Raw genomic sequence first — 26414 nt, 5'->3', positions numbered from 1 at the left:
GGGTGATGTAACACTGGAGTCTAGTTACCACCTTAGATTATATAAGATACTATTTAGTATTTCCGCTGCTTTGTATTTATTTAATTATTCAGCTGGTTTGGAAAATTGTAATAAAACCATTAAAGTTTATTTATTATAATGTCAATTTCTGTAAATTACTTTGAATTTTTTATCTTTTATATTTATTACCTCAGACAACTGAGATGGTAACACTTATATTTACTTGGGAATGTCTTGCTAAAGGCTCTTTAATAAATGAGGATGTTACAATTGTTGAGTGTGGCACCATTGGGCAAAAGCTTGAGCGACCCGCGTACAAGAGTAGACATTCGGATCAGACTCTTGTTCCAGAGTGGTTGTTTGCTTCTAAAAAAGCATACACTGCCATCTTCCAGAGCATACTTGCAGACTGTGGAGTCTGTGGCCTGAACGAATGTTACTCATACTCAACTACAATCTACAGGCAACAGGTGTCAGGCATGGGTCTATGCTATCTATCACTACTACAAAATATCAAATAGACATCACTTAATATGCATTAGATTTTTTAAAAAATCCGATGTATAAATTTATACATCAGTTATTTCGAAAAAACTGATGTCTATATGCTTATATAGACATGAGACTTTACAAGAACCCATGACTATTTAAAATGAACTTATATATTATTTTTAATTTATAATGTATACATCAGATTAATAAAAAACCGATGCATAGCTAAAAAAATACTTGGCGCAAGTCCTGAGTAAGTTGGCGCCCATATTTTCCACATCGACAGATTTTATTTTAATTATACTCCATTATTTTCAAAACCCCATCTTCTCCACCGCAAAACCCCATTTCTCCACCGAAAAACCCAATTTCGCAATTTCCTTCTTACTCCATCGCTGCTCCTATCGTCACCGGTCATCATCACTGCTGCTCTAACTCGGCTGCTCCTTTATCCGGTACCTGTCATCTCCTCTAAATCGTATTCATCTTAATTTATGGTTTTTTTTATTTCTGTTTGGATTTTGATCTTTTATTTCAATTTTTCTGTTGTGCAATTCAATTTTTTTTTTTTGGGTTCATTGCTTAGTTCTGCAACTCTCCATTGATTGCTAAATACAACTAAAATCTAGTATCAAATTGAGTGAGGAAAATTAGGGTTAACTCTAATGTTAATCAATTTTTTAGTTCAATACTTAGTTTTCCTATTGTTAATTTAGGGGTTTGTCTTAATTTAGGGGTTTCTTGTTGTTATTTAAGTGTTGTTGCTGCTGCTGTTCATTATTGTAGGTCTCTTCTCATTTCTATAATTGGTTAAAAGAAATAAAGAGTAAGCGATTGTTCATTTTTATGTTTTAATTCATAATGGCCAATACAACTTAAAAACCCATGTATTTGTTAAACACAAGTGTTAAAACATTTTACATCACCCCTAATGAGACGGTCTTATATGTAACTCAAACCCATTGAAATTATTGATTGATAGTGGAGAGAATATAAGTCGTGCTAGCTAGTAAGACGGTGTTACCCTATTAAACTTACCGACTGATAGTTAAATGGAAGATAAGTGCTAAAAGATGTGCTATTGTGCGGCCATCTCATGTGAATGAAGGAAAAGTAGATCTATATACTTAACATATTCATATATGTTTTATGTTAATTTAATCATAAAATTAATTGGTGATCTTATGCATGCAAACATCAATAGTTAAGAGAAGAAATCGGTTCCTTACATTGCATGTTTCGGATATTTGGGCACTAGTAAGGTCACCTACCTTACTTAGTTCTTGAGCTTTCCTTATGGATGAACAAGATTCAAAGGTAGAATCTCTCCCAAAGATGAATACCCAAGGTAACCTCTTAAAGACTAATATTATTTGAACTAGAAGAATATTAATCTTACTAAAATTTGACCCAAAACTATTGTTTGTGCTCTTGAATATTTCGGTCAAGAGTAGATGAATTTTGGAGTATTTTATCTCTCTAATTTCTCATTAAAATGTAGAGAGGAAATTAAATTTCTCACACTAGAAATAATGTGTCAAAGTAATGAATAAAATTAGAGAGAAAAACTCTCTATGGAGGCATGCAAAACCGGTGGGGAGAGAGGAGAGGAGAGGTGAAGTGAGCCAATGCATGAACAAGTAATTCTTATCAAGAAAACTAGGTTTGCATGGCTACAAGCTAGCATCATCATTATGCTCTCCACTTTAATTATTTATTACAATTTAAACATCATGCTCCCTCCATATAAATCGGTCCATATAAGATAAAATGGGTTCCATTTTATCTTTGTCAATTTGTCAATTTGTCAATTTGTCACATGTCACAAGTCATGTAAAATTGTCATGTATTTTTAACGTATTAAAAATCAACGTATTAATAAAATACGTCATGTACAAAATCGACTTAGTAATTCATAATTACTTGTACCAAAACGGTTTGCCAATTATAAATCACAACATCTTGTATTTATAATAAATTATTCATTCAGATTCAATTGTTTCTGTAAACAATAATTTCATCTAAGCAATGAAACAATTCGATTACTTAGACCGTGTCTAATTTAATTAAATTATAATAAGACACGTAAATATTACTTCCAAAATCGTCCGTCAATTTTAAGTAATTTAATCAACCCGTATCGTCACACGATCAATTAAATGTTCTATTAAGAGTGTTACCCTTTAGGTATGACCTAAGGGGATCAACTGATCACCACCGTCGCACGACAGTAATGTCAAACTCTAGTCAGCCAATCATTACCGATATGTGTGGACCAGTTGACTGTAAAATATTACATCCCACATGTATCCTTAAAATGAGATTTAAACATGTGATTATAATGATCGACAGTCGTGATCGCATTATTGTCGGAGGACACTTATTCCAACAATCTCCCACTTGTCCTCGACAAGTGTGCGTCACCAATTCTCTTGTCCTATTACTATCTCCCACTCAATGCAGGGTGTCTTTCAGGTCGTACTTGCAAGTGATCATATCGAGAGTGGTTTCCTCGATCTGGAGAATAACTGATTGACCGGAATTTACCCACCATGGATACCTTCCGAGCGTGGCCACGCATTTCCAGTTCATTACTCCTCGAGTGGCCCTGAGATATTATTTAACCCTGACAAGGGGGTGGACAATTCCTATCGCACTTATTCCCTTCGACTAGACACAGCCATCATAACCCAAAATATGCCCATTTGACCCCATTTACGAAGGTCGTAGTAACACAAATCAAAGTTAATCAAACCGTGCCATCTTAGGCGAAACAGTCTTTAGTCAAAAGAATCGACTCATTAGAATACTATAGCAGCTCTCGCCACGACCAGGCTATATAAATTGCCAGAACTCTATAAGTGGTCATAAGGCCCGACAAAGTGTTCCTAACAGTCTGCCTATGTGATCGACTAGTCATCTCACATGACTCTATGGCACTTGAACTTGCAATCAATCGCATCACACTCTAGTCACTTCGAGACGTCACCTCATACAAGCGACTATGGGCTAATACTATGTTAATCCGGGTTCACTTTAACGGGGTTCAACGTTGTCTCTACAACCCGTTTGGATGTAACAAAGTATAATAAAAGAGTTTTAAAGTAAAACTCGAACGACAAATGCGATTATCACATATGAATAGTCAATGCCTGATTACTATTTCATGTTCTATAATCTAATTTGATCTTGTACGTAGTTGTTCATTTCAATTCAATTGAAATGACATGACTCATCATGTTTAGCCTTTGATAAGGCTTTGGTTAGTAGGTTTTATCAATTTCTTGTACCTTACTCAACCTTACTACATACTCGTTTTCCTTTGTAATGTATACATTTGCATTACAAAACTTTCTGAGTACGTGTCGAGATCCAATCAAGACATAGGCCCTCTAGCCTAAGAATAGCTCCCACTGTTTTCACAGTGTGCGGGACTCATCCTTCTTGCACATCTCATGATTGCAAGTGTACTCAATTTCCGTTATAAATATCTCTCATTGTTCTTTTTTGCCTAGAACGATTCTAGAAAATCTACTTCTTAATTAACATTGCCACAATGGTATCTTAACCATCCTAATGTGTTTTGATTATGGTTTTGTCGGAAACCATGCGCAATCTCAATTGTCAATTGTCACTTGTGTAACATCCTTACACAAAATTGCATCATAAACAATTTGCATCATAGCCTTAATGCTTCTGCAAGCACTTAAGGGTAATCTTTATGGCTTACTTGGTAAAGATTACTTAAATTCGATTTTGAAAACAATTCATCATACTCAAATTATATGAAGTGTTGTACATCATTACTTATTTAATTAATCCGGCAGCGGAAGCAAATGGAATCAATCAAATATGTTCAATTTAATTGAACTAGTCATGAATCTTATCAACATAAGACTTCTTATTGACGCTAATATCATGTGGATTTATCTACATAAATCTAGATATTAAAGATGTATTTTAATACTCCATAAGTCTTAAATCATTCGCAATGATCAATATGTCATCCACATATAAGACTAATTAAAAATTTCCGTAACTCCCACTAAACTCCATGTATAAAAACAACTTCTCGACTTATCGAGAAATGTTTTATCACATGATCAAAATGTTGATTCCAACTCATTGATGTCCTACTTAAGACCCTCTCTTAAGTTTCACATTATCTTAGGATTGTAAGAATCTATAAAACTCATGACATGTATTGAATACATTCCTTCCAATTGAAGAAGTGGGTTTTAGATTCACTCGCTATGTATTTCATAATAATGAAACACAATGCCTAAGAAGATCCAAATAGACTTAAGCATTTCAATCAGTGCAAAACCCTTTGCAACCAATCTTGCTTTGAAATCTCTCTTTATTAGTGCAAAACCCTTTGTCACTAATCAAGCCTTTTATTTCGGATTTTCATGGTTCTAAGCCTTGTATTGAGTTATGACTTAAACACTCTTATGTAAGTCATATGTTCATTACTTTCTAGTAGTAATCAACTTTGAATCAAACGATTTCTTTTGTAAGTTATAAGCTCTTCACTTTCTTAAAAGTAGCATGAATTCATCATTTTCAACAAGTGATGAATTTTAACCTCCTAGGTTTTGAAGAAACAATGTTTTACACGAAACGTCTCATGTAGCCAAGAAAGACCAGTTTCTTGCGACATAACATTCTTTGTGGCTCTTGAATAATTTCTCCCACTCTGTCTTCTAGAAATAAACTTGTATTTTAGAAAGACAGCTTCACGAGCCGCAAACCCGTCGTACTCGTGATAAGTGAAAGGGAAAAATGAGCATTTGTTTCTTGTGAAAACTTAAAAACATGATACCCTACCATTTCATATCTCATATGAATCGTTTTAGTGGAAAAAATAATTTAGACAAAAATGATAAAATCCCCAAAAGGATCAAGTAACTCAAAGTAACTTGATTTAAGTCCAAACCATATCGAATAGCGTTTGATTTCTTATCCAACCACACATTATTCCATAATGCGTGCTAAGAGAGATTAACTTGTGATACTATGTCACATTTCCTTTGGCTTATATCAAAGTCTTCACTTTGATAATCCCATCACGACTAAATCGTGATTCCTTGAACTCTTTAAACTTCTTCAAAGATTTTTCTATTTACCTTATTAAGTGAACACATTAGCGTCAACTTAAATCGTTGGTAAAAGAAAATGATCAACCTATTTTGGATCGATGATTTACAACTTCGATCTCCTTTTCAACCAAAAGGCACGAGACATCTTGCTTTGAATACAAGATATGCATATACCATTAACAATCTAATGGTTTCAAGAGTACTCGATAACTCTTTGCGTTCATCATTCCAAAATTTAAGGTTTAATCATGGGTTACCAATTTGAATCTTACATCATCTACATGATATATCATTCTAGTTTGGTTTAGAATATAATCACTTTGATAATGGGCTAGCCATTCATCAAATCGTGGTGTATAGGGTCACAAAAGTGAAAACCTCTTTTGTCTCTTAACAAGTTTATATTCTTATTTAGAGTTTATGCACTTAATAGTCACAATTAAGTACCACTTTAAATCCAAAAACTAGATTGAGTACACAATTACTCTATCTCTCGACTTCATTGTTGCTAGTCGTCATATTCTAATCATCCTATGTATCAAACATAATGATGAAAACCTCCACTGGTTTCTAATATTGACGAAGTGGTTCTAGCAAAAATTATGTTTAATCAAATAAATATTTAAAGAAGAAGGTGCCATTAGATGTCCCACAACTAACTTGTTGATTCTTCAATAATTTGGGGTAGTTTCCTTTCTTGTGTCCAACATTTAAGACAATGGAAACTTTATAAGTCGGGATTGATAGGTTTAGTATCGTCATTTCTCAATGACTTTACTTTTAACATTACCTTGTATCAATTCCATTATAATCCTTACTTCTTGAACCTCGTCCTCATCTTAACGGTTTAAGAGAATGCTCCCACTCATTTCAATGAGTCTTTGCTTTGAGAAGCAAAATTGAATTCATGAAGATTACTCTTCATTTGTTCGTTTTATCTTTAAAACTTTCATTGAAGTGGTTGCGTTATTTTGGTCAATTACGAATTATGACAAAACTAATTACCAAAACAATTTATCCCTTCAAGGTACTTAATTCAATTAAGTATATGAATAACAATCCATTGTAAGTAGATGTGTTAGTCAAGAATCAAAAACCTGTTTGATAATGAATAACTTATATCTATACTCTTTACAAGAGATCCTTAGCAATGGCTCATTTGAGGTTTTAGAAGCAAATTCATATTTGTCTTTAGTTACGATGTTTTAATGGAGATTTTGAAAAATCGAAATGATATCGTATATGAATTGTGGTAAAGAAATAGAACAATATGATAACGGAATAATGAAAACAAAACATTCATCGTTATAATAATACTTGTAAATAACAAGTAAAGTATTTACATAGTGACCTCTACCCAACTATGATAAATGATTCCAAGATCCAAATTCATATTAACTTGGGGCACGGTGTGCCGAAATACCCTTTATTAATATAACTCGGTGGATTAACTCTTTAATCGATTCTACTTTTAGAACTCTTGGTCGATAAAATTACATTAATATTTTATCTCTAGCCCGAAACACATCCGGAAATACGTCGTGAATACTTTCGTTGAGTTCAACCCAAATTTCGAATAAATGTGTCCGTGATCCAAACTCATATCAACTCAGAGCACGGTGTGCCGAAATACCCTTCATTAACATAAATTCGGTGGATAGACATTTATCACCCCACTTCACCAACGTAACAAGGTTTGTCTTACGGTAAAGCCGGCTCAACTCCCTTGCGAAACTGGTACTTCATGGGTTTCTAATTTTTGGTAAGGCTAAGTCTCAATTGTTTATTTTAGCGAGAGGTCATGTCAATTTAGTATCTATCACGTTTTAAGTGAACTAAAGCGGTGAACTACGATAATTGTAATTGACACGGTCGATAAACTCGATTAAAATGACAATGCATGTTTTAGTTATGGCGATTTAGCGATACATGCGACATATAAATAAAATGCAAAGCATAAATTAAATCCTAGTATGGCCTTCCTAAAATAGAAAAACTATTTAACTATTACATATTTGGAAACCAACTCCATTGGTCCCTTGAACTTCGGTTGTGGCACGCATCTCGAGGTAACACCGTCTTTATGTATTTCCTTCTTGAGTGACACCGTCTTCAAGAAACTCCGAAATAAATAAATTACACAACAAATGACATAATTTCCTATTATACATTTGTAACTTAAATAAAATAAATCTATTAAATTACAAAACGGTGATACGAGATCACAATAAATTACAACCGAATCGATATTCCCATTCATTTCGGGAAATACCAATTAAAACTAAGGCCATACTAAGTAAAAATTACATAATTCAAAATTACATAAAATAAAATTATGACAATCATAAATAAAATTCAGCATTATAATATGTAAGAACATGCCCAATTTTATGCTAAATCGCCTTTAAGTAGCCAATATCGTATATTACTCGGTTTTTACGGATTTGCGTGATTCAACATTTTAAAATCACAAAAATTACATAAATTCATATTTATGCATAAGTTAATTACCCTAACCTCTTAGGACTCAAAATTTATTCTTCACTAATTATTTGACCATAATTAACTCATATTTCTAAAATTTGTTCATTAATGGACCAAAAATTACAAAAATAAGCTATAAACTTCAAATAAATCACAAAATTTCAAATAAATTCAAAATTTGAAATTCAAACTCATGAAAATTCTGGAAAAATACCATGACACTCATAATGTTCAAAAACTTAGGTTAAAAATTTCGAATTTTATCCGGAAAAACAATGTTGCGGTTTATCGGTTTTAACTAAAATAATCATAAAAACATGAGAAAAAATATATTCACCAACTTTTCAATTTTAGATCTGAAAAAGATAATAAAATGCAACATTGGACGTTTTTCCTTAGTCATAGAGTATGTTTTATCAATATTTCACTAATAAAGTCACTATTCATGCTATTTTTCTTCAAAAATCCATAAATCATGCAAAAAGACTTCACTATAGCCTATTATTTTACACACATCTTGTAAAATTTCATGTGACAACATACTATATTTCTATGACCATATTCGAAATTTATCTCATATTAACCTATTTTTCACCTAAATCCGAATTTAATAATGAAAAATCCATTTTTCGAGCATAAAAGTCCAACAATTATGAAAATTTACAGGTCATCTCAAAATAATATATGTGACAACATATCCAAAAATCACTGGAAAATTCGAAGTTTAGCTAATTTTAGTCCGAAAATGACATTTTTACTCATAAAATCATATTTTAATGCCATTATTGTGTAATATGAACAATAAAAATCCATAAATTAACCAAAATATCCTAAAAACATTTTAGGATCAGAAATTTTAACATGCATAAATTAATTTCGTGATATATCATAAAAGCACAAAATATACAAGTTTTATATGTTATTCTTATAACTCGGAAAAACTTTTAACCGATTTGCATGCAAACAACCATGGCTCTTGATACCGATTGAAGGAAAAGTAGATCTATATACTTAAAATATTCATATATGTTTTATGTTAATTTAATCATAAAATTAACTGGTGATCTTATGCATGCAAACATCAATAGTTAAGAGAAGAAATCGGTTCCTTACATTGCATGTTTCGGATATTTGGGCACTAGTAAGGTCACCTACCTTACTTAGTTCTTGAGCTTTCCTTATGGATGAACAAGATTCAAAGGTAGAATCTCTCCCAAAGATGAATACCCAAGGTAACCTCTTAAAGACTAATATTATTTGAACTAGAAGAATATTAATCTTACTAAAATTTGACCCAAAACTATTGTTTGTGCTCTTGAATATTTCGGTCAAGAGTAGATGAATTTTGAAGTATTTTATCTCTCTAATTTCTCATTAAAATGTAGAGAGGAAATTAAATTTCTCACACTATAAATAATGTGTCAAAGTAATGAATAAAATTAGAGAGAGAAACTCTCTATGGAGGCATGCAAAACCGGTGGGGAGAGAGGAGAGGAGAGGTGAAGTGAGCCAATGCATGAACAAGTAATTCTTATCAAGAAAACTAGGTTTGCATGGCTACAAGCTAGCATCATCATTATGCTCTCCACTTTAATTATTTATTACAATTTAAACATCATGCTCCCTCCATATAAATCGGTCCATATAAGATAAAATGGGTTCCATTTTATCTTTGTCAATTTGTCAATTTGTCACATGTCACAAGTCATGTAAAATTGTCATGTATTTTTAACGTATTAAAAATCAACGTATTAATAAAATACGTCATGTACAAAATCGACTTAGTAATTCATAATTACTTGTACCAAAACGGTTTGCCAATTATAAATCACAACATCTTGTATTTATAATAAATTATTCATTCAGATTCAATTGTTTCTGTAAACAATAATTTCATCTAAGCAATGAAACAATTCGATTACTTAGACCGTGTCTAATTTAATTAAATTATAATAAGACACGTAAATATTACTTCCAAAATTGTCCGTCAATTTTAAGTAATTTAATCAACCCGTATCGTCACACGATCAATTAAATGTTCTATTAAGAGTGTTACCCTTTAGGTATGACCTAAGGGGATCAACTGATCACCACCGTCGCACGACAGTAATGTCAAACTCTAGTAAGCCAATCATTACCGATATGTGTGGACCAGTTGACTATAAAATATTACATCCCACATGTATCCTTAAAATGAGATTTATACATGTGATCATAATGATCGACAGTCATGATCGCATTATTGTCGGAGGACACTTATTCCAACAGTGAAGACCAGTCATTGTTTTACAATCTCTACCTCCAGCGTTGCGTTACAAGCCTGATCACATACAAGGAGTAGATTTTAGAATCATTTCTTCATTTGGTCATCTTAAAGTCCTATAAATTTTTGCCTACTTATTAAGACTATTGTACAGTGCAATGGTCTTATTATAGTTTATGCACATTGCTTATTAATTTCATTAACTAAGGTACATAAGCTACTATAAGGTTATTGTCCGCTGTATAATGGTCTCACAGACGAGCGACCAACTGAGTTAGTCGTTATTCATGTGTCTAATTACCACAATCATGCGATCATCTTTCTTGTATTTTTCCAACACTTGGGTAAGAAGCTCAGGATTTTTCACTCTTCCTACTTATGAGCTAAATTTCTCGCTTGATGATTCTTGATTGATGGGATTTTGTTTACTCAATTGTTATTAAGTAGAGAGTTACAAGTATTTTACGGGTTGGATTCGGGTCATTTTTCTGTTGTCGCCATCAAGGTTTTTATTTCAACAAAAGACGTTTTCGGGTTGACTTTTGGCTGGTCATTCGCTCACGGTCAGTTTTAGCATGGTCTACCCGTCAGGGCGGTCACATATGCTTTCTTTGTCAAGTTTGCTCAATTATGTAACAACTTCATGCATGATATCTTTCTTACCATATTATATATGTGCTTTCATACATATTATGCCAAATTCTTATATGAGACTCTCACTTCTCCCGTCATAAAAATATCACGACACTTGAATGTATGGCGGGTTGATATATCAGATTGTGAGTTAGTGGTAAATGTGCGAGTTTTTGTATGTAAATGAGTTTGTTTCACACTAAACTAACATGAATACGTATTGGCAAAACTATCTTATCATCTAGTTTTTATTATATATGCTGTTGTTTTTTATGGAATCTAGTGTCATTCTTCTCTATTGCTACATACACTTTCTTGTTAAGCTGACTTGAACATGAAAACCGAAATCCAGACTTACTTTAGTTTGGATATTGAGCATGCTCTTTCATTTTAGTTTTTGATTTAATTTCTCTTTTATTTTTCTTGTATAAGACTTAAGTTTCCTCTAAATTTGGTGGTTGTACTTGTTAATTATTATGGAGTATTGTATTTTTGGTGTGCGTTTTTTGTTTAAATGATATACAATTATTTATGGTATGAGTTTTGCATTTATTTTTAGTTGTTATCAACCCATAGTGTAATAACTTGTTTGACATATTATGCTTGTGACTGTTCTATAGGCTTATAATTTTAATTTTTAGGTTAGTTCTCTTGAAGTATTAAGTTAAATCTTTGTGGAAATATTATTAGATTGTAGTCTTTATAACGGAATAGTGATCTTGTGAGTAGGTAATTAACGGAGATTTTGAATGGATCGTGAATGGATGATTATTGATCGCTTGGACCCCAGATATATGAGAGGGGTGGATCAGTTTGTCAAACATGCTATTAATCATTCAGACAACCTTAATGAAATTTATTGCCCATGTGTTAAATGTGGGAATAATGTGCTTGTTGATGTTGGAGATTTAAGAAATCACCTCTTATGTAATGGAATTGATAAAGGTTACACAAGGTGGATTTGGCATGGAGAGGATGTGTTGCCTAATAACTGTAGGGATTCAGCGGATGATGGAGGGAAATTTCAGGGGGAAGATTTTGATGTAGTTTGCGAAGATCGAGTAGATGATATGATTAATGATTTCAAAGAATGCACAGAAGACCCACATGTGTTTGATACCTTAGCAAGTGATGCATTGAAACCCGTCTATCTTGGTTCTAAATTCACACGTTTATCTGCAACTTTAAAATTGTATAACCTAAAGACGAAAAACGGTTGGAGTGATAAAAGTTTCACAGATTTGCTTCACTTGTTGAGTGAAATACTTCCTGATGGCAATGAACTTCCGAAGAGTACTTATGAAGCTAAGAAAATTTTGTGTCCAATGGGACTTAACTATGTGAAGATACATGCATGTCCGAATGACTGTATTTTGTATCGAAAAGATTACAAAGATCTAAACCAATGTCCAAAGTGTGGGGCTGCACGCTACAAATATAAGAAAACAGATTCTGAAAAGAATAAAGGAACTCCATGTAAAGTTGATATGTTCATTTTATATATACTTTTACCCCTAATTTTAGCTCGGTTTCTATTGATTATCATACTTTAATTAGTATATTTTTGAGCTAATTTTGTGTTCTAGGTGTATTGTTGTGTTTGTTATGGTTTTGTAGGAATCTAAGCATTTAGAGGCTTTTTCCTATGATTTTGTACACCAAGTTCACTAAGCTAAACAAGGCCAAATATTGGACTAAGTGTGTGAAGATTTCTTGGGTTTTGCATGAAGATTAGTGGATTGAAGTAAGGAATTACAAATGAAGCCAAATGCAAAATCAAGCCCAAAATGAAGGTCCATATCAAGGTTGCAAGCATTGGATGCCAATAGAGCTTAGGATGCTAGGAATTTAGAACATTAACCGGGTGATTAATCGCACATTTAATCACCAACATTGGATACCTTAGCAATTAAGAGGAGAGTTAAGGCAAAATACCGAGGATTGCATGACCCCGATCGGGGCCGCCCAACCCCGATCGGGGTTGCATGCTCGTTGGCTCTTACGTTTTTCCCCTCCTCTCCTATAAATAGGAGAGGTATTCCTAGGTTTTGGGCATCCCATTTTACGTCCAAGTTTACTACATTAAGCCTCAAGCATTATAAGTTTTCTCTCATTAGTTTTCATTTCAAGTTTAAGTTGTTTAAGCATTCCTTAGTTAATCTTTCAACACTTTGTATTTCAAGAGATTCTCAAGCATTTGATATTCAATCTTTTGGTTATTAGTTGTTTGTTCTTCCATGCAAGTCTTCCTTTATAAGGTATTTCTTATTACAAGTTTACAATTTTCATCATTACTTTAGTTATCACATAGTTATTATAGTCAAATATTTCATATCTACTTAGCTTTGTTCTTTTTGTATGTTATATCACCTAATTAGTATAATTCATATAACCATGTTTAATATTTCTTATAATTTAGTTTGCATTTTACACTTAAGTATGAGTAGCTAAATTCTCTAGTCTAAAGGCTAGGGGAGCCATGCAAAATCAAACATATAATATGATTAAATAAAGTTCATAATAATATTGATCAATTGCTTCCATCACATGCTTGCTTTGTTATGCTTAATCTTTGATTATCGGCCGTAGTCGTAGATTAAAACTTGTTTATTCGTTCTAAAGTCGAGAGGCACGGAATTGAATTAGACTAAGCATGTGTGGTAGGACGACCTAGTCATGGACGAGAGTTTCTCTAGGACCCGGTCTATGGTTGATACTAATGCCGTAAGGTGGGTATCTTTAAGCCTAAGTAATTGACAAGATTATTAGTATCAAGTTTATCATGTTCATATGTTTACCTTTGCATGAGTGACCCGAACCCTTTAGACTATCTTTTATCATATTATTTACATCGCAATTTTCATTAATAATCAAACCAAACAAACCAAACCCAAATCGTAATCGACCTTGATAAAAATCCACCCATAGCAATTCACGACGTAATTCTCGTTTCCTTGTGTTCGACCCCTATTACTACATTTATTTGTGTCTAGGGAATTTATCTTTGCATAGGTACGCGATAAACCTATCAAAAGTGTTGTGGTATCTTCCCATCATACCAAGATTTAAGCGACTTTTTTCAAATATTAAAGATGCTCAGAACTTGGTATGGCATGCTGAAGGCAGAGTTCAAGATGACAAAATTCGTCATCCAGCTGACTCCACACAATGGAAAACAATTGATTTTTTGTTTCCTAAATTTGGATCTGATGCTAGAAGTCTAAGGCTTGGATTATGTACTGCTGGAATGAATCCATTTGGTAGTCTAAGTAGCCAATGGAGCACATGGTCGGTTTTGCTAACGATTTATAATCTGCCACCTTGGTTGTGTATGAAGCGCAAATATATGATGTTGTCACTGCTGATTTCGGGACCTAAGCAACCTGGCAATGATATAGACGTTTACCTAGAACCTTTGATTGACGATTTGAAGTTACTGTAGGATGAAGGGGTTGAGGTGTATGATTCTTATCGTGGTGAGACGTTTCAACTATATGCCATGATATTTTGTACCATCAATGATTTTCCGGCTTATGGCAACTTATCTGGTTATCCCGTGAAAGGAGCTAAAGCATGTCCAATTTGTGAGGAGGATACGATTTCAGATCGTTTAGTTCATGGTGGAAAGAATGTGTATCTTACTAGCCGAAGATTTCTCCGCCGGTCTCACCCGTATAGAAGAAAAAGTAAACCTTTTAATGGAAAACCAGAACATAGAGAAGCTCCAAAGATTTTAACTGGAAAAGAAGTTTATGAAAAAGTTAAATATATCAGAAATTCATTTGGGAAGCCATACAAGCGGCCAAGTCCGGATACTTTGTACAAAAAGAAATCCATCTTCTGGGATTTACCATACTAGCAACACTTGTCCGTGAGACATTGTATAGATGTCATGCACGTGGAGAAAAATGTATGCGATAGTTTGATTGGCACACTTCTTAATATTCCTGGTAAAACTAAGGATGGTATCAAAGCTAGGGAAGACCTAGTGTCACAGAAAATTCGACCTGAATTAGCACCACAAATCAGAGGTTCAAGAACTTACCTACCTCCAGCATGTTTCACATTATCGCGACAGGAGAAAAAAAGTGTTTGTGAGTGTCTGCATGGTATGAAGGTGCCACAAGGATATTCATCCAACATTAAAAATCTTGTGTCACTGAAGGAGTTAAAATTGGTGGGTTTGAAATCTCATGATTGCCATACTCTAATGGAACAATTACTTCCGGTAGCTCTTCGTGGAGTTTTGCCAAAACATGTTCGACAAGCTATTATAAGACTTTGCTATTTTTTCAATGCAATATATAGCAAAGTGGTTGACTCTGATACTTTGAATGCATTACAACGAGAGGTTGTTATTACTTTGTGTCAGCTTGAGATGTTTTTTCCTCCATCTTTTTTTGACATAATGGTGCATCTTGTTGTTCATTTGGTAAGAGAAATTAAAATTTGTGGACCAGTATTTCTAAGAAATATGTATCCATTTGAGCGGTATATGAAACCCTTAGGAGCTTATGTGAGAAACATGAATCGACCAAAAGGTTGTATGATTCAAGGGTATGTGGCAGAGGAGGCACAAGACTTTGTTAATGATTACATGTCAAATGTTGAATCTATCAGCCTTCCAACTTCTCGACACGAAGGGAGAATAGATGGAAAAGGAACAGTTGGCAAAAACGTAATCATGATTAATCGTGAAATACTTGATCAAGCACATCTTTATATCCTCCAACACATGGTTGATGTTCATCCATTTATAGAGGGCCATCAAAAACTTCTTAGAGAACTAAATCCTTCTAAAGGAGAGCGATGGATAACAATGGAGCATAATCGTTCGTTTATCAAATGGTTCACGGATAAAGTTGATGTTCAGTTGGAAAATAATCGTGGAGAAGTTTCTGAGAATGTAAGGTGGTTAGCCCATGGACCAATGATGCATGTCTTATCTTATCAAGGGTATGACATCAATGGGTATTCCTTTTATACAAAATTTCAGGACGATAGAAGTACTGTCCAAAATAGTGGATTGGCTTTGATGGCTACGTCGATGAGTGTTGCTAGTGCTAAAGATAATAACCCTGCTTATGATACTATGTCATATTTTGGAGTCATTAATGAAATCTGGGAGCTAGACTATGTTCAGTTCAGGATTCCTGTTTTTCGTTGTAAGTGGGTTGATCGTAGAGGCATTCACATTGATGAGATGGGGTTCACATTGGTAGATTTAAAACGTGAAGGATATCAAACAGAGCCATTCATAATGGCTAATCAGGCAAAGCAAGTATTTTATATTAAAGATCCGGCTGATGAAAAGTGGTCCATTGTTCTTCATGGTAAAAAGAAGTTCTTGGGTCAGGAAAGCATGGACGAAGTGGATGATGAGTTGCCTCCTTTTTCTTGTGGATTGCCTTTAGCCGTTGACGATGTAGATGATTTCTATCTACGAGATGATCATGCTGAAGGGTTATGGGTTGAACATCCAAAGACCAATATATAATACACTTGGATAATTAGAAGTTTTTCTTAATTATGCATCAACTCAGAAGTTGTAGTGTGTATGCTTTCATGTAATTTTGCGAGTTGAATGTTATATAATCAGACTTCTTTATATATGTTCTTTATATATGTTGCTATAATTTGTGAATTTAATCTTATGTAGTCAAATGATAATGCTGATTATGCTACTGTGTGCATCACATAGGACTTTTTCCTAAATTATGCTACTGTCTCACTTCTATATATAATTATATTTATATAGTCGAATGATTATGCTGAAGGGATATTGTTTATGTTATGCAGGTTGCTATGTCCTCTCAGGAGCAATCTCCACCCCACTCGGATACTGAGAATGTTCCGAAAGAACGAAAGGGCAAAGGTGTAGTGTTAATGAAGGAATTAACAGCTTTACGTGATGCGGGTATAAAGCTGGAAGTTAAATTTGATGATCTTGGCGAGGCAATTGAAAAGATTGGTGATAAATATAAGAGCTACATTGGGGTGTTAGCACGTACGAAAGTGCCAATTGATATTCGCTCATGGAAGCATGTTGGGGCTGACTTGAAACAAAAGATTTGGGATGATGTTTTGGTAAGAAATTAATGAAATTCCGCTGTTTATTTTATTATTACTTCTGTTTCTTTTATTATTTGCTCCCATATGTCCTCTTTTGCCTTGTTTTGGTTGAAGTGATGTTTAATCTACTTTCTGCAGACCATTTTTGACGTTCCACTTTCGAAGAAGACGCAAGTTATCACTATTGCAAACAAGATATGGACGAACTTTAAGTCGAAGCTGACTTCTTTGTATGTGTACAAAAAGCCATTGAAAAAAGAAAGCGTGCGCGTGATGTTGATCCACTTAAAAAATATGAATACATAACACCTGAAGTATGGAAGAGATTTAAAGCAATGCGTATGACCAAAGAATTTCAAGTGAGTTATTCAGTTAATATATGTATTAATTAGAGTTGATCGTTTGGCGACTGAAATCAATCTCTAAAAGGTAATTTCAGTCGCCAAATTGGCGACCGAAAATCAGTAGCCACGTTTTGGCGACTGATAATCAGTAGCCACTTTCATCTTTCAGTCGCCAAGAGGTGATTAAAGGTAAAAAAAGAACCTGCAACATTGATGGCTTTAATAGTACAGGCCCACTGCTTTAAAGCACTTTGATATATCATCTTGCATCATGCTCCCAACATCTTGTTACCGTGCAAACTAAAACTGCAGTAAGAAGTAAAACAAAACAAAAAAATTAACTTCCTTCAGAGAAAAGTAAGGGGAAAATTTACTTGTACGGAGTAATTATTTACTTACCATGTCGGTGATCTCCTCTTCTCGCCTTCTGTTGGGTTTTATCCTATGTATCTGTTTTTGTTAATTTCATACTTGTAAGTAAGGGGAAAATTTCATACTTGTCCAGGCTCTATAATATGATTAAAACTAAAGAAACAACATTGGGTCACTAATGTACAAGTGAATGCTAGTCTGAAGTAATGCTCCTCAACAATTATCAACCCCTTCATCCTTACTTTTTGGTGGGAGCTGTTAAGTAACTCTAATACTAGAAAGAGATAAGGAGTGTTATAAGAAATTAGTAAAGTAGTATTAGTAGGATTCGGAAACCAGATATTCGATAAAAATATATTTTAAAGCAACAAAATGATCGACGTTAAGGATACATTAATAAGTAACCGCAGGAAGTGTAACACCCTTAAATAACGCGATAAATAAACACCTAAAATCTACGGAAAAACTGGTAGGATATGTTTGTAATTGGTCCAACTATATAAAAACCTGTAATTTCAAAAAAAATTTTCTAAACCAATCACAACATTTCCAACATTCCCAAGAGGCGGGTGCCAAAACCTGCAATGTTAACGAACTAATTTACATGCCAATGCTAACGATAAGAAAATGTAAAGATACAAACCCAAAATAGAAAAGGGAGACATATGTCCCTTCAAATTATATACAAAACCAAAAGTTAAAAGGTTTACTATAAGAATAGCCAAACTAGGTCCAAGGTTCCTTATGCTCACTAGCTCGTCTGTGACCCCAACAAAGCATCAACAACCTGTCAATCGCATTTTATACAAACACGAAAGCCACAATTCAGTGGGGAGTAACTTCGAGTCCTCCCAGCCACGAATCGTCATAATTAATGTAACATGTAGTAAAACATGTAAACAATATGACAATTAATCTAATTTCCAAGTATTATGACATATGAATACTAAATTGACCAAATTAAACTATCATGTGAAACATATAACAAATTGTAATCCAAACTCTATCAACCATAGCCGGCTTGCATCTCACCTTCTATGATTCATAGAATCATCAAACAAGAAAGGGCAATATATCAAAGACAGGCATAAGTTCTTAGTACCGTCAATAGTCACTTTGTAACTCGAGTCTATACCACGAGGTAGGGAAGGTAATCGAACCGGTATCTTGGCTCAGCGGTTAATATTAATAAAACATGGCCAAGACACAACACAACCCTAGCCTATAATCTGCGCAGACCTAGACATGCGGATACACACCACCGCACCCAAGACCCACAATTTTTCTAAAACAAAGTGAGTACCCTAAGGAGTCCACCAAAGGGTTGGCTAGTACTTAAGCTGACCACTTACTAACAAAATAAGTAACGAGGTCATGCCCCAACTTGGATATAAATCCACTAGTCGTGAGAACACAAAGGCTATCAAGCGGTGAACATATACTCGTCAAAGACTATAAAGACCTATCTATGATGAAGGCCGAAATACTCACCTAGGACCTAGTCCCAGCTAGTCCCAGCTTGAATACTTTAACCCACACCACACAAGACAAGTAAGACACTCACTTAACCATAAGAGGACAAAAAGTCCAACTTACCAACCTAAATGCTAACATTCTATCATGTGAAAGGCTATATAAATGACTATTCAGCAGATAAACCAACAGAATCCTCAATACCAATTTCCAATTCTAACAATATTAACCATATTAAAGGCTTCGGGGAATCTAGGGCCGTTTTTACAATATAAGAAACTACATAAATTCAACTAACTACACATGTGAAATAGAGATATAATAAATGGCCTAAAGCAAGAAAAAGGCCGATTATCTAATTCATTCAACCGAATTTTTACCCGCAACCCCAGCCCTGCGACAGGTACGGGTTAAATTGCGGTGACCAATCACTCAATTAATCGACATCGCATCGGTCAAAGGGACTAAGGCTCAGTTTTCGGCACAATCAACAAAACATTACAATTATCGCTATATAAATCATTCTGAGCCTAATCTTTACAATTTCATTTTCTAACCTATACTAACATGTGCAACTACCAGAATAAATATAATTTTTACCTTTAACATAATTTTTACTACTAATTTGATTTAATTCAAAAGTTTACCCATACTTTACTTATTCTAATTACCTCATTAATGAACCTAAAATGACGAACAAAGCATGAAAAACCGCGAAACAAGCAACGGGCCACCCCGGGCCAGCCGTGGCCTGCCGCTGTCTGCCTTGCCAGACTCTTCACCCCCCTACATCTCTCTTTTTTTCCATTTTTGTTCATTATTACATCGTCTGAACACTAATTAATCGTTCCCAATTCAACTTTGTTAACTTAAACTAACAAAAGGCATAAATTAAGCATGCATGCATCAAACTTTAACATGTGAAAATTTCTACTCAAACCAAAAATCACAAAACATCCAAAAACAACAAAACATGTGACGATCTTTCGTCGAGTAACTCGAAATATGTTACCTTAAGCTAGAAAAAGAGCAATTAGCACCTTAAACCCAAACCCTAACAAGCACTAGCCGCTATCCTCGACAATATACGAGTCCCCAAACTCGTCCTCCAATTCTTCACCTAATTAAACAATAAAAACACCATAATAAGTACATAAATACCGAAATTACCGAAAATTCGTCTTAAAAAAACTTCAAGAAAACTGAAATTAAAACATACTAGGTTGTAGATCTCGACGAGAGGATTCCGGAAATGTAAATTATGCAAAAATCCGATAAGAAACGCAAAAGTTATGGTGAAATTGAGCTTGATTTGGTATAAAATGGTGTTTTGATGAAAAAGGGAAATGTTAGAGGATGAAGAACAAAGAAAAATCAGAAAAATGAAGGGGAAGGGGGAGTGACGCGTGAAAGGGAGGGGAAAGGAGGGAGTCGGGTTTGAGTCGGGATTTTTTTACGAGTCGGTTTTGGCTCGTTTCGATAATAATTAAAACCGTAAGTCAAATGCAAATTCCGACAAGACCAAAGTTTTTAAACACGAGATTACAAGAAAATTGAGTATTCATAGGACCCATTTCCAAATTCGTTTACCCAACGTTCAAAAGAATTGTCATTTTCCCCCCGATATGCTCTTATTTCGAAATAAAAGATTTTACACGGTTTAAACTATTTTTAAACATCTCGAAACTATCAAAATAAATACTTTTCTTCAAAATATAATAAAATTATATTTCTTTGAATTATTTTTACTTTAAATACTTAAATATCAAATTTTATTTGATTAATAAATTATTTTCGAAATATATTAACGGTCCGAAATTACGGGGCGTTACAGGAAGAAATAAAATTTGCAACATTATGTGATGAAATCTTATAGTTAATTTCTGAACATAAATAAGATTAATGTGAAAATTCTTCCTGGACTCCAAATCGGACAAAAAAACGCAGCAAATCAGACTTAGTAAGGCGGCTTAAAACTCCTGCATCATCAACAACATATAAATCTTTTGATGGACCGTCATTTATAACATCAAATTCAAATGCATTAGCAAAGCATAGTAGTCCGTATTTATTTAGTCTGTATCCGTCCATTTAAATAGCGGGCTTGACGGGTTGCCTATGGACATATTTGTTTAGTCCGTATCAGCTCTAGTATTAATCTCTTGACAGAATTCCAATAGTTTGAGTACTTTTATATTCAGAGTTGACGAATTATACTAATATTATTTTACAGGCTTCCAGTGAACTAGCTGCAGAGAGGCAAAAAAAGAATAAATACCCACATAGAATGTCTCGTGGAGGATATCGGAAAGTAAGGTTAAAATTGGAAAAAAAGTCTCTGGAAGCCAAGAAAAGTGGTAAATCAGTTCCAAAAATTAGACGAGGTGATTTATGGATAGAAGGAAGAGTAAACAAAAACAGAGAATGTCTTAATTCCGAGACCGATGCTGCTATTGAGAGAATTGTGAGCTTACGAATATTATTTAGACAACTTTCATTGTTCATTGCTTGAAATTGCTTATTTTATGTTTCTTTGATTTTACAGAATTTGGTGAATGAACAAGTGGCAAAAGGGGAATTTCTTCCTAGTGGAAAGGTTGATGTATTGACAAAAGCCCTTGGAACTGATGAGCATTATGGTCGTGTACGAGGTGTTGGGGGAGTAGTGGGGCATAAGCAGTATTTTGGTAAATGTACATATCGTCGGAATGAAGGGGTATCCAAAGAGTATTTGGACATGTTAACCCAAATGATTACCCAGAAAGTAACCGCAAATATGAAAAAAGAGATAGAATTTATTGTAGAGCAAAGAACAACTGCTGCCTTTGAAAAAAGTAACAAAAATGGAAACAGTTTCTCTGTTGAAAATGATCGTGTAAACGACGCTGAGGTAGAGACAAATTGTAAAAGTGGAAATGCTAGTTGTTACGAACATGATCAACCTGATCCGTTTGATGAGATACCTGAGAAGGTATATTATGTTTGGATATATGTATAATGGACATTGTTTGGTGTTAATTTCATATAACTATGGCTTGATTGTTTAACTTTTGGATTTTTATTTCAAGGGTGCTGAATGTCAATTAGCTGTGATTGACATAGAGATGCACAATGTGGCGCTTGGAAGAGTTTTTCGGTCCCCAACTCAGGCCTCTAGATCTCATGGTCAAGCATTTGGAGAAAATGATGTGAGAGTTTCAATTGAAGTTGTCTTGGAGGGTAAGGAGGATGCGGAATTACCTGTCCCAACAAATGAATTTTTTACTGTTGGTGATGCAATTGGATCTTTTGTTCGATGGCCGAAAAATTTAATCACTTTTGGACATCCTGAGGTACATGCTCTTCTATTGTGTTTTATCTATTTAAAACTTGGTATATGCACCTGTACTTAGAAGAGTTTTTCGGTCCCCAACTCAGTAGTTCAATTTTTTGCTGATTAACATTCGTTAGTTTCATCATATTCAATTTTTCTCCCTCCAATGACTCTAGTTGGTATTGGAGAAAAATCTGCCAAGTTAAGGTTTTACTAGCAGATGCCTATAATCACGGTGAATGGGTGGATCAGAAAGGTCGAGAATACACTATCAAGAAAGGCTATGAATTCCTCAGAACTAAAGGAGACAAAATAGAGTGGATGAATTTGGTCTGGACTAACTGGTCGTTACCTAAACACAGCATGCTTTCCTGGCTTTACCATCATAATAGCTTAAATACGAAAGAGAAGCTGCATAAATTAGGGATCAGTGAGGATGATACCTGTATCATTTGTGAAAATGGAGTCGAAAATAATGAACATCTCTTCTTCCAATGTGCATATAGCACCGCTATACTTGATATCATCAGCGCCTGGGTTCGGGTTCATCTCCCCTCTCGGGATCTACTGACTTGGAGATTGAACATGTGGGGATCCTCTCTGCAACAGGATGTGATCAACGCTATTATCAATGCTACCATGTATCATATTTGGCGACAAAGGAATTTAAGTAAGTTTGAACTTAAATTACTTACCCCGAAAGCTGTAGCTCGTGATATAGTTGAGGAAATCAAATCTAGAATGCGAGGAATGAAGTTCACCAAGGCTGGGGACGGGGATCGTCGCTGGCTGGAGTTGTTGACAGGTAGGAAGTGAAATCGAATTGGGGAAGTCTGAGGTTGAAGATGAAGACATGAGGATTTGTTTTGTTGGTCTGAGATTTCTCTATTTCCTTTTGTTGTCCTTTGGGTAATTGTAAGGCTTTGGGCCGTGATCAGTTGGAGGCTAGTCCACTCAGTTTGAGTGGGCTAATCTCTTGTATTTGGAACCGGTTTTTTCGTGATTTATATATACTTACATTTCACCAAAAAAAAATATACCGTATTTGTGTTCCCAATGTAGAGTAATCATGAGATATCACGAGAAAGGTCAAAGAAGTATACAAGTCGAAAGCAAACAAAGTTTGATGTCGGGACGTCGAAGAAAGTAGAGAGTGACAAAAGCAAAACAAAGGAGTCAATGGTGAGATCGAACAGTACTATGAAAACTCTTCTTAATAATAAATATGATTCTAGAAAGTTGATGTCCAAAGTGGTTGATATTATAGACGATCGTCAATCATCTTCACTTACTTTAAGCGAAAAAGTGTTGGGTTATAAGCAAACAGTTTTCCTCTCCAAGGATGACATGACTCAACTATTGAATATGAAAAGACTAAGTATATTATGCATTCAGGCTTTTATTGGGTAAGTGACTACTCAGGCTTTTTTGTGGAATTGAAATGTGAAATAATGAGTATGAGAATAACAAGGCTCTCTGAGATACTAATTTAGATTAATTTGTATATCATAGGTGCTTGCATAGCATATGTGACAATGACAGATATGGGTTTATTTGTCCGCAAATTTCTTCAATGGTTGGTCAAAGTGTAGATGAAGCAGCAACATATATCTCTAACTGGCTGAAAGCAGGGAAAAAAAAGATTTATTTGGCTCCGTATTATCACGAGTAAGTATAATTGTCTTTTTTATGTCGAACTACATTGTTAATACGCTATTATAGTTTTCAAATATTTGATGTTCAGTGTTGGGTTTTAATTTTACAGTAATCATTGGATGCTTGCCATAATAGATATTATAGAGCACAATCAAGTTTATTGGTGTGATCCAATAGGAAACTCAGAGATTCCAATATTTAAGACCGTACTTAATACGTAAGCTCATCTTAATTACGATTGTTGTAAAATATTCATTGAAAACATGAAGGTAGTTGTATAGTAACTTTTTTTCCCACAATTCACCTATGTCATAGGTCTATAAGAGTTTATGGCTATGAAGGGGGATCAAGGAAGTCTAGTAAAGTGCCGCAATGGATAAAACTTGATGTAAGTATTTCTCATGTTATATAACTTGAATGGTTGGTATCCACACTTACAATTGTTGCGTAGACTTTGTTCACTATTTTGATGGAAATGAATGTGTCATTTATACTTATGGCATGTTGTTTTAGTATGCTCGTCAACCAGGTAAAACAGAATGCGGTTACTACATTATGTGATACATGTTAGAGATCGTCACTAGTCCTAATTCGATGTGTTCTCTAGATGAGGTAATTTTTTTGTTTTTCATTCATTGTTTGAAATTCATTGTACAACAGTATTTTTTGCCATCACCTAACATTTTTCATGTCCTACTAAGTTCTAATTTATTGAGCTACAACCCTTGCAATTGTACTGAGGTTATTTTAAATCATCACCGCACCCCAAACCTGTCCCCTTGGCCTGAAAATTGTTACCGTTAGTGCATTATACGATGAATTACCAAGGACATATTTGTTAGTAGCGTATTAGTGCTTTGATAAAGCAATTTTCTTGACTTGCAGCTTTTTCAAGATACAACATCATATTCACAAGACGAAATCGACGAGGTTCGTGATTTATGGGCGGATTATTTTCTGAATGCTTAGTAATATAATGTATTAGTTTGTCGGATGATGGGTTTGGTTGTATATATGAAATATTTTGCTCACTAGTCAAATATGTAAGATGTATTTGGTGGCTATGACTTTGGATGCTGGTTTTTGCTTAATGTACTGGTTCATGCTTTCATTGATGAAAGACATGTTTTGGCGGATAATTAACGTATTTAATTTTTTTTAAAAAAATAAATAAAAAGTATATGCATCGGATTTTTAAAAAAACTGATGTCTAATTAGATAATAGACATCGGTTTTTAGTAAAAGTCTGATGTCTTTATATAGAATAGACATCAGATAAAATTCAACTGATGTCTATTGTCCAAATACACATTAGACTAAAGTCTGATGTATAAGCAAAAAGAATATACATGTGTGAACTGTGCATCAGTTGCAAATCTGATGCGTATTGATGAAAATGTCAGATGTCTATAATGATTTTTGTAGTAGTGATATGCAATAATGCAAGCATAATATATATTTTGCCAAAAATTGAATGCAAATTATTCAAAACGGAGATTAAGATGCTCAGTGTGAGTTGAAACTCATACTTCTGTGTAGAGAAAACATCTAAAATAATTTATAGGAGAGCTTCAACATGAAAAGAAAAGAATATATGTGCCTATTCCACAAAGATGTGGTTCGCCGACGGAGTCCCTGCAAATCTAACCATAGTTATACTTCCATAAAGTGATGATAATCTTTGTTTTTGTTAACCTAAATTCCTAACTAATAATACCACGCTAAAAACTGTTGTTAGCCTTTTAGGTTCCTTACCTAAAGCACATAGCTGGACAAAATCCATATGCTACCCATAATGATTCATGGATAATTGAACATCGTAACTTGGCATTGACCAATCTAAACATGACCAAGTAGATAATACCTTAACCTCACGAAAAATTTAACTCAAGTTCTTGTAACTATCAATTAATCGGAAAAACAAAACAATTGAAAAACAATAAGATGTTTTAACCCTCTAAGTAATATCCTCGCAAGATATTATAATTTATAACTATTAACAGATAAAATTTCAAATAATTACTCCATAAAAGTTTAGAAAGAGCATTATCAAAGAAACAAAGTTTAAATTTGGATTATTTAAGGCAGCTCTCAGCATGTATGACACATAAAACGAATTCACTTGATCCTCTTAGATGAAGAACCTGGTGCATTCATGATGTAGTCGACACAAGTACGACAAGGGCAGTCTTCAAAGCGGCACATAGTGC

General features: G+C 34.2%; 2 protein-coding genes and 1 long non-coding RNA gene across 3 annotated transcripts; 2 read left to right on the top strand and 1 right to left on the bottom strand.

Annotated features, from left to right (window-relative positions):
* The first annotated feature begins 764 nt into the window (after positions 1-764).
* On the top strand, positions 765-17352 carry LOC141620466 (uncharacterized). Its single transcript, XM_074437329.1, has 3 exons — positions 765-947; positions 16774-17061; positions 17185-17352. Exons 2-3 carry the CDS (start codon positions 16780-16782, stop codon positions 17350-17352), a joined length of 450 nt encoding a protein of 149 aa, XP_074293430.1. The 5' UTR covers positions 765-947; positions 16774-16779.
* LOC141621935 (uncharacterized) lies at positions 17336-25334 on the top strand. Its single transcript, XM_074438053.1, has 9 exons — positions 17336-17405; positions 21469-21699; positions 21781-22206; positions 22304-22567; positions 23611-23954; positions 24061-24216; positions 24314-24421; positions 24520-24816; positions 25090-25334. Exons 1-8 carry the CDS (start codon positions 17382-17384, stop codon positions 24614-24616), a joined length of 1650 nt encoding a protein of 549 aa, XP_074294154.1. The 5' UTR covers positions 17336-17381; the 3' UTR covers positions 24617-24816; positions 25090-25334.
* LOC141621934 (uncharacterized) lies at positions 18390-20603 on the bottom strand. The gene is made up of 3 exons (XR_012532791.1): positions 20455-20603; positions 20248-20355; positions 18390-18549 (listed from the first exon to the last, which is right to left on the bottom strand). It is a non-coding gene; the product is annotated as an uncharacterized LOC141621934 (long non-coding RNA).
* Positions 25335-26414: the final 1080 nt, after the last annotated feature.

This window comes from Silene latifolia, chromosome X (assembly GCF_048544455.1).
Source record: "Silene latifolia isolate original U9 population chromosome X, ASM4854445v1, whole genome shotgun sequence".
Taxonomy (NCBI): Eukaryota; Viridiplantae; Streptophyta; class Magnoliopsida; order Caryophyllales; family Caryophyllaceae; genus Silene; species Silene latifolia.
The sequence above is the reverse complement of the archived record's forward strand: the minus strand, read 5'-3'. Positions and strand labels throughout refer to the sequence as shown.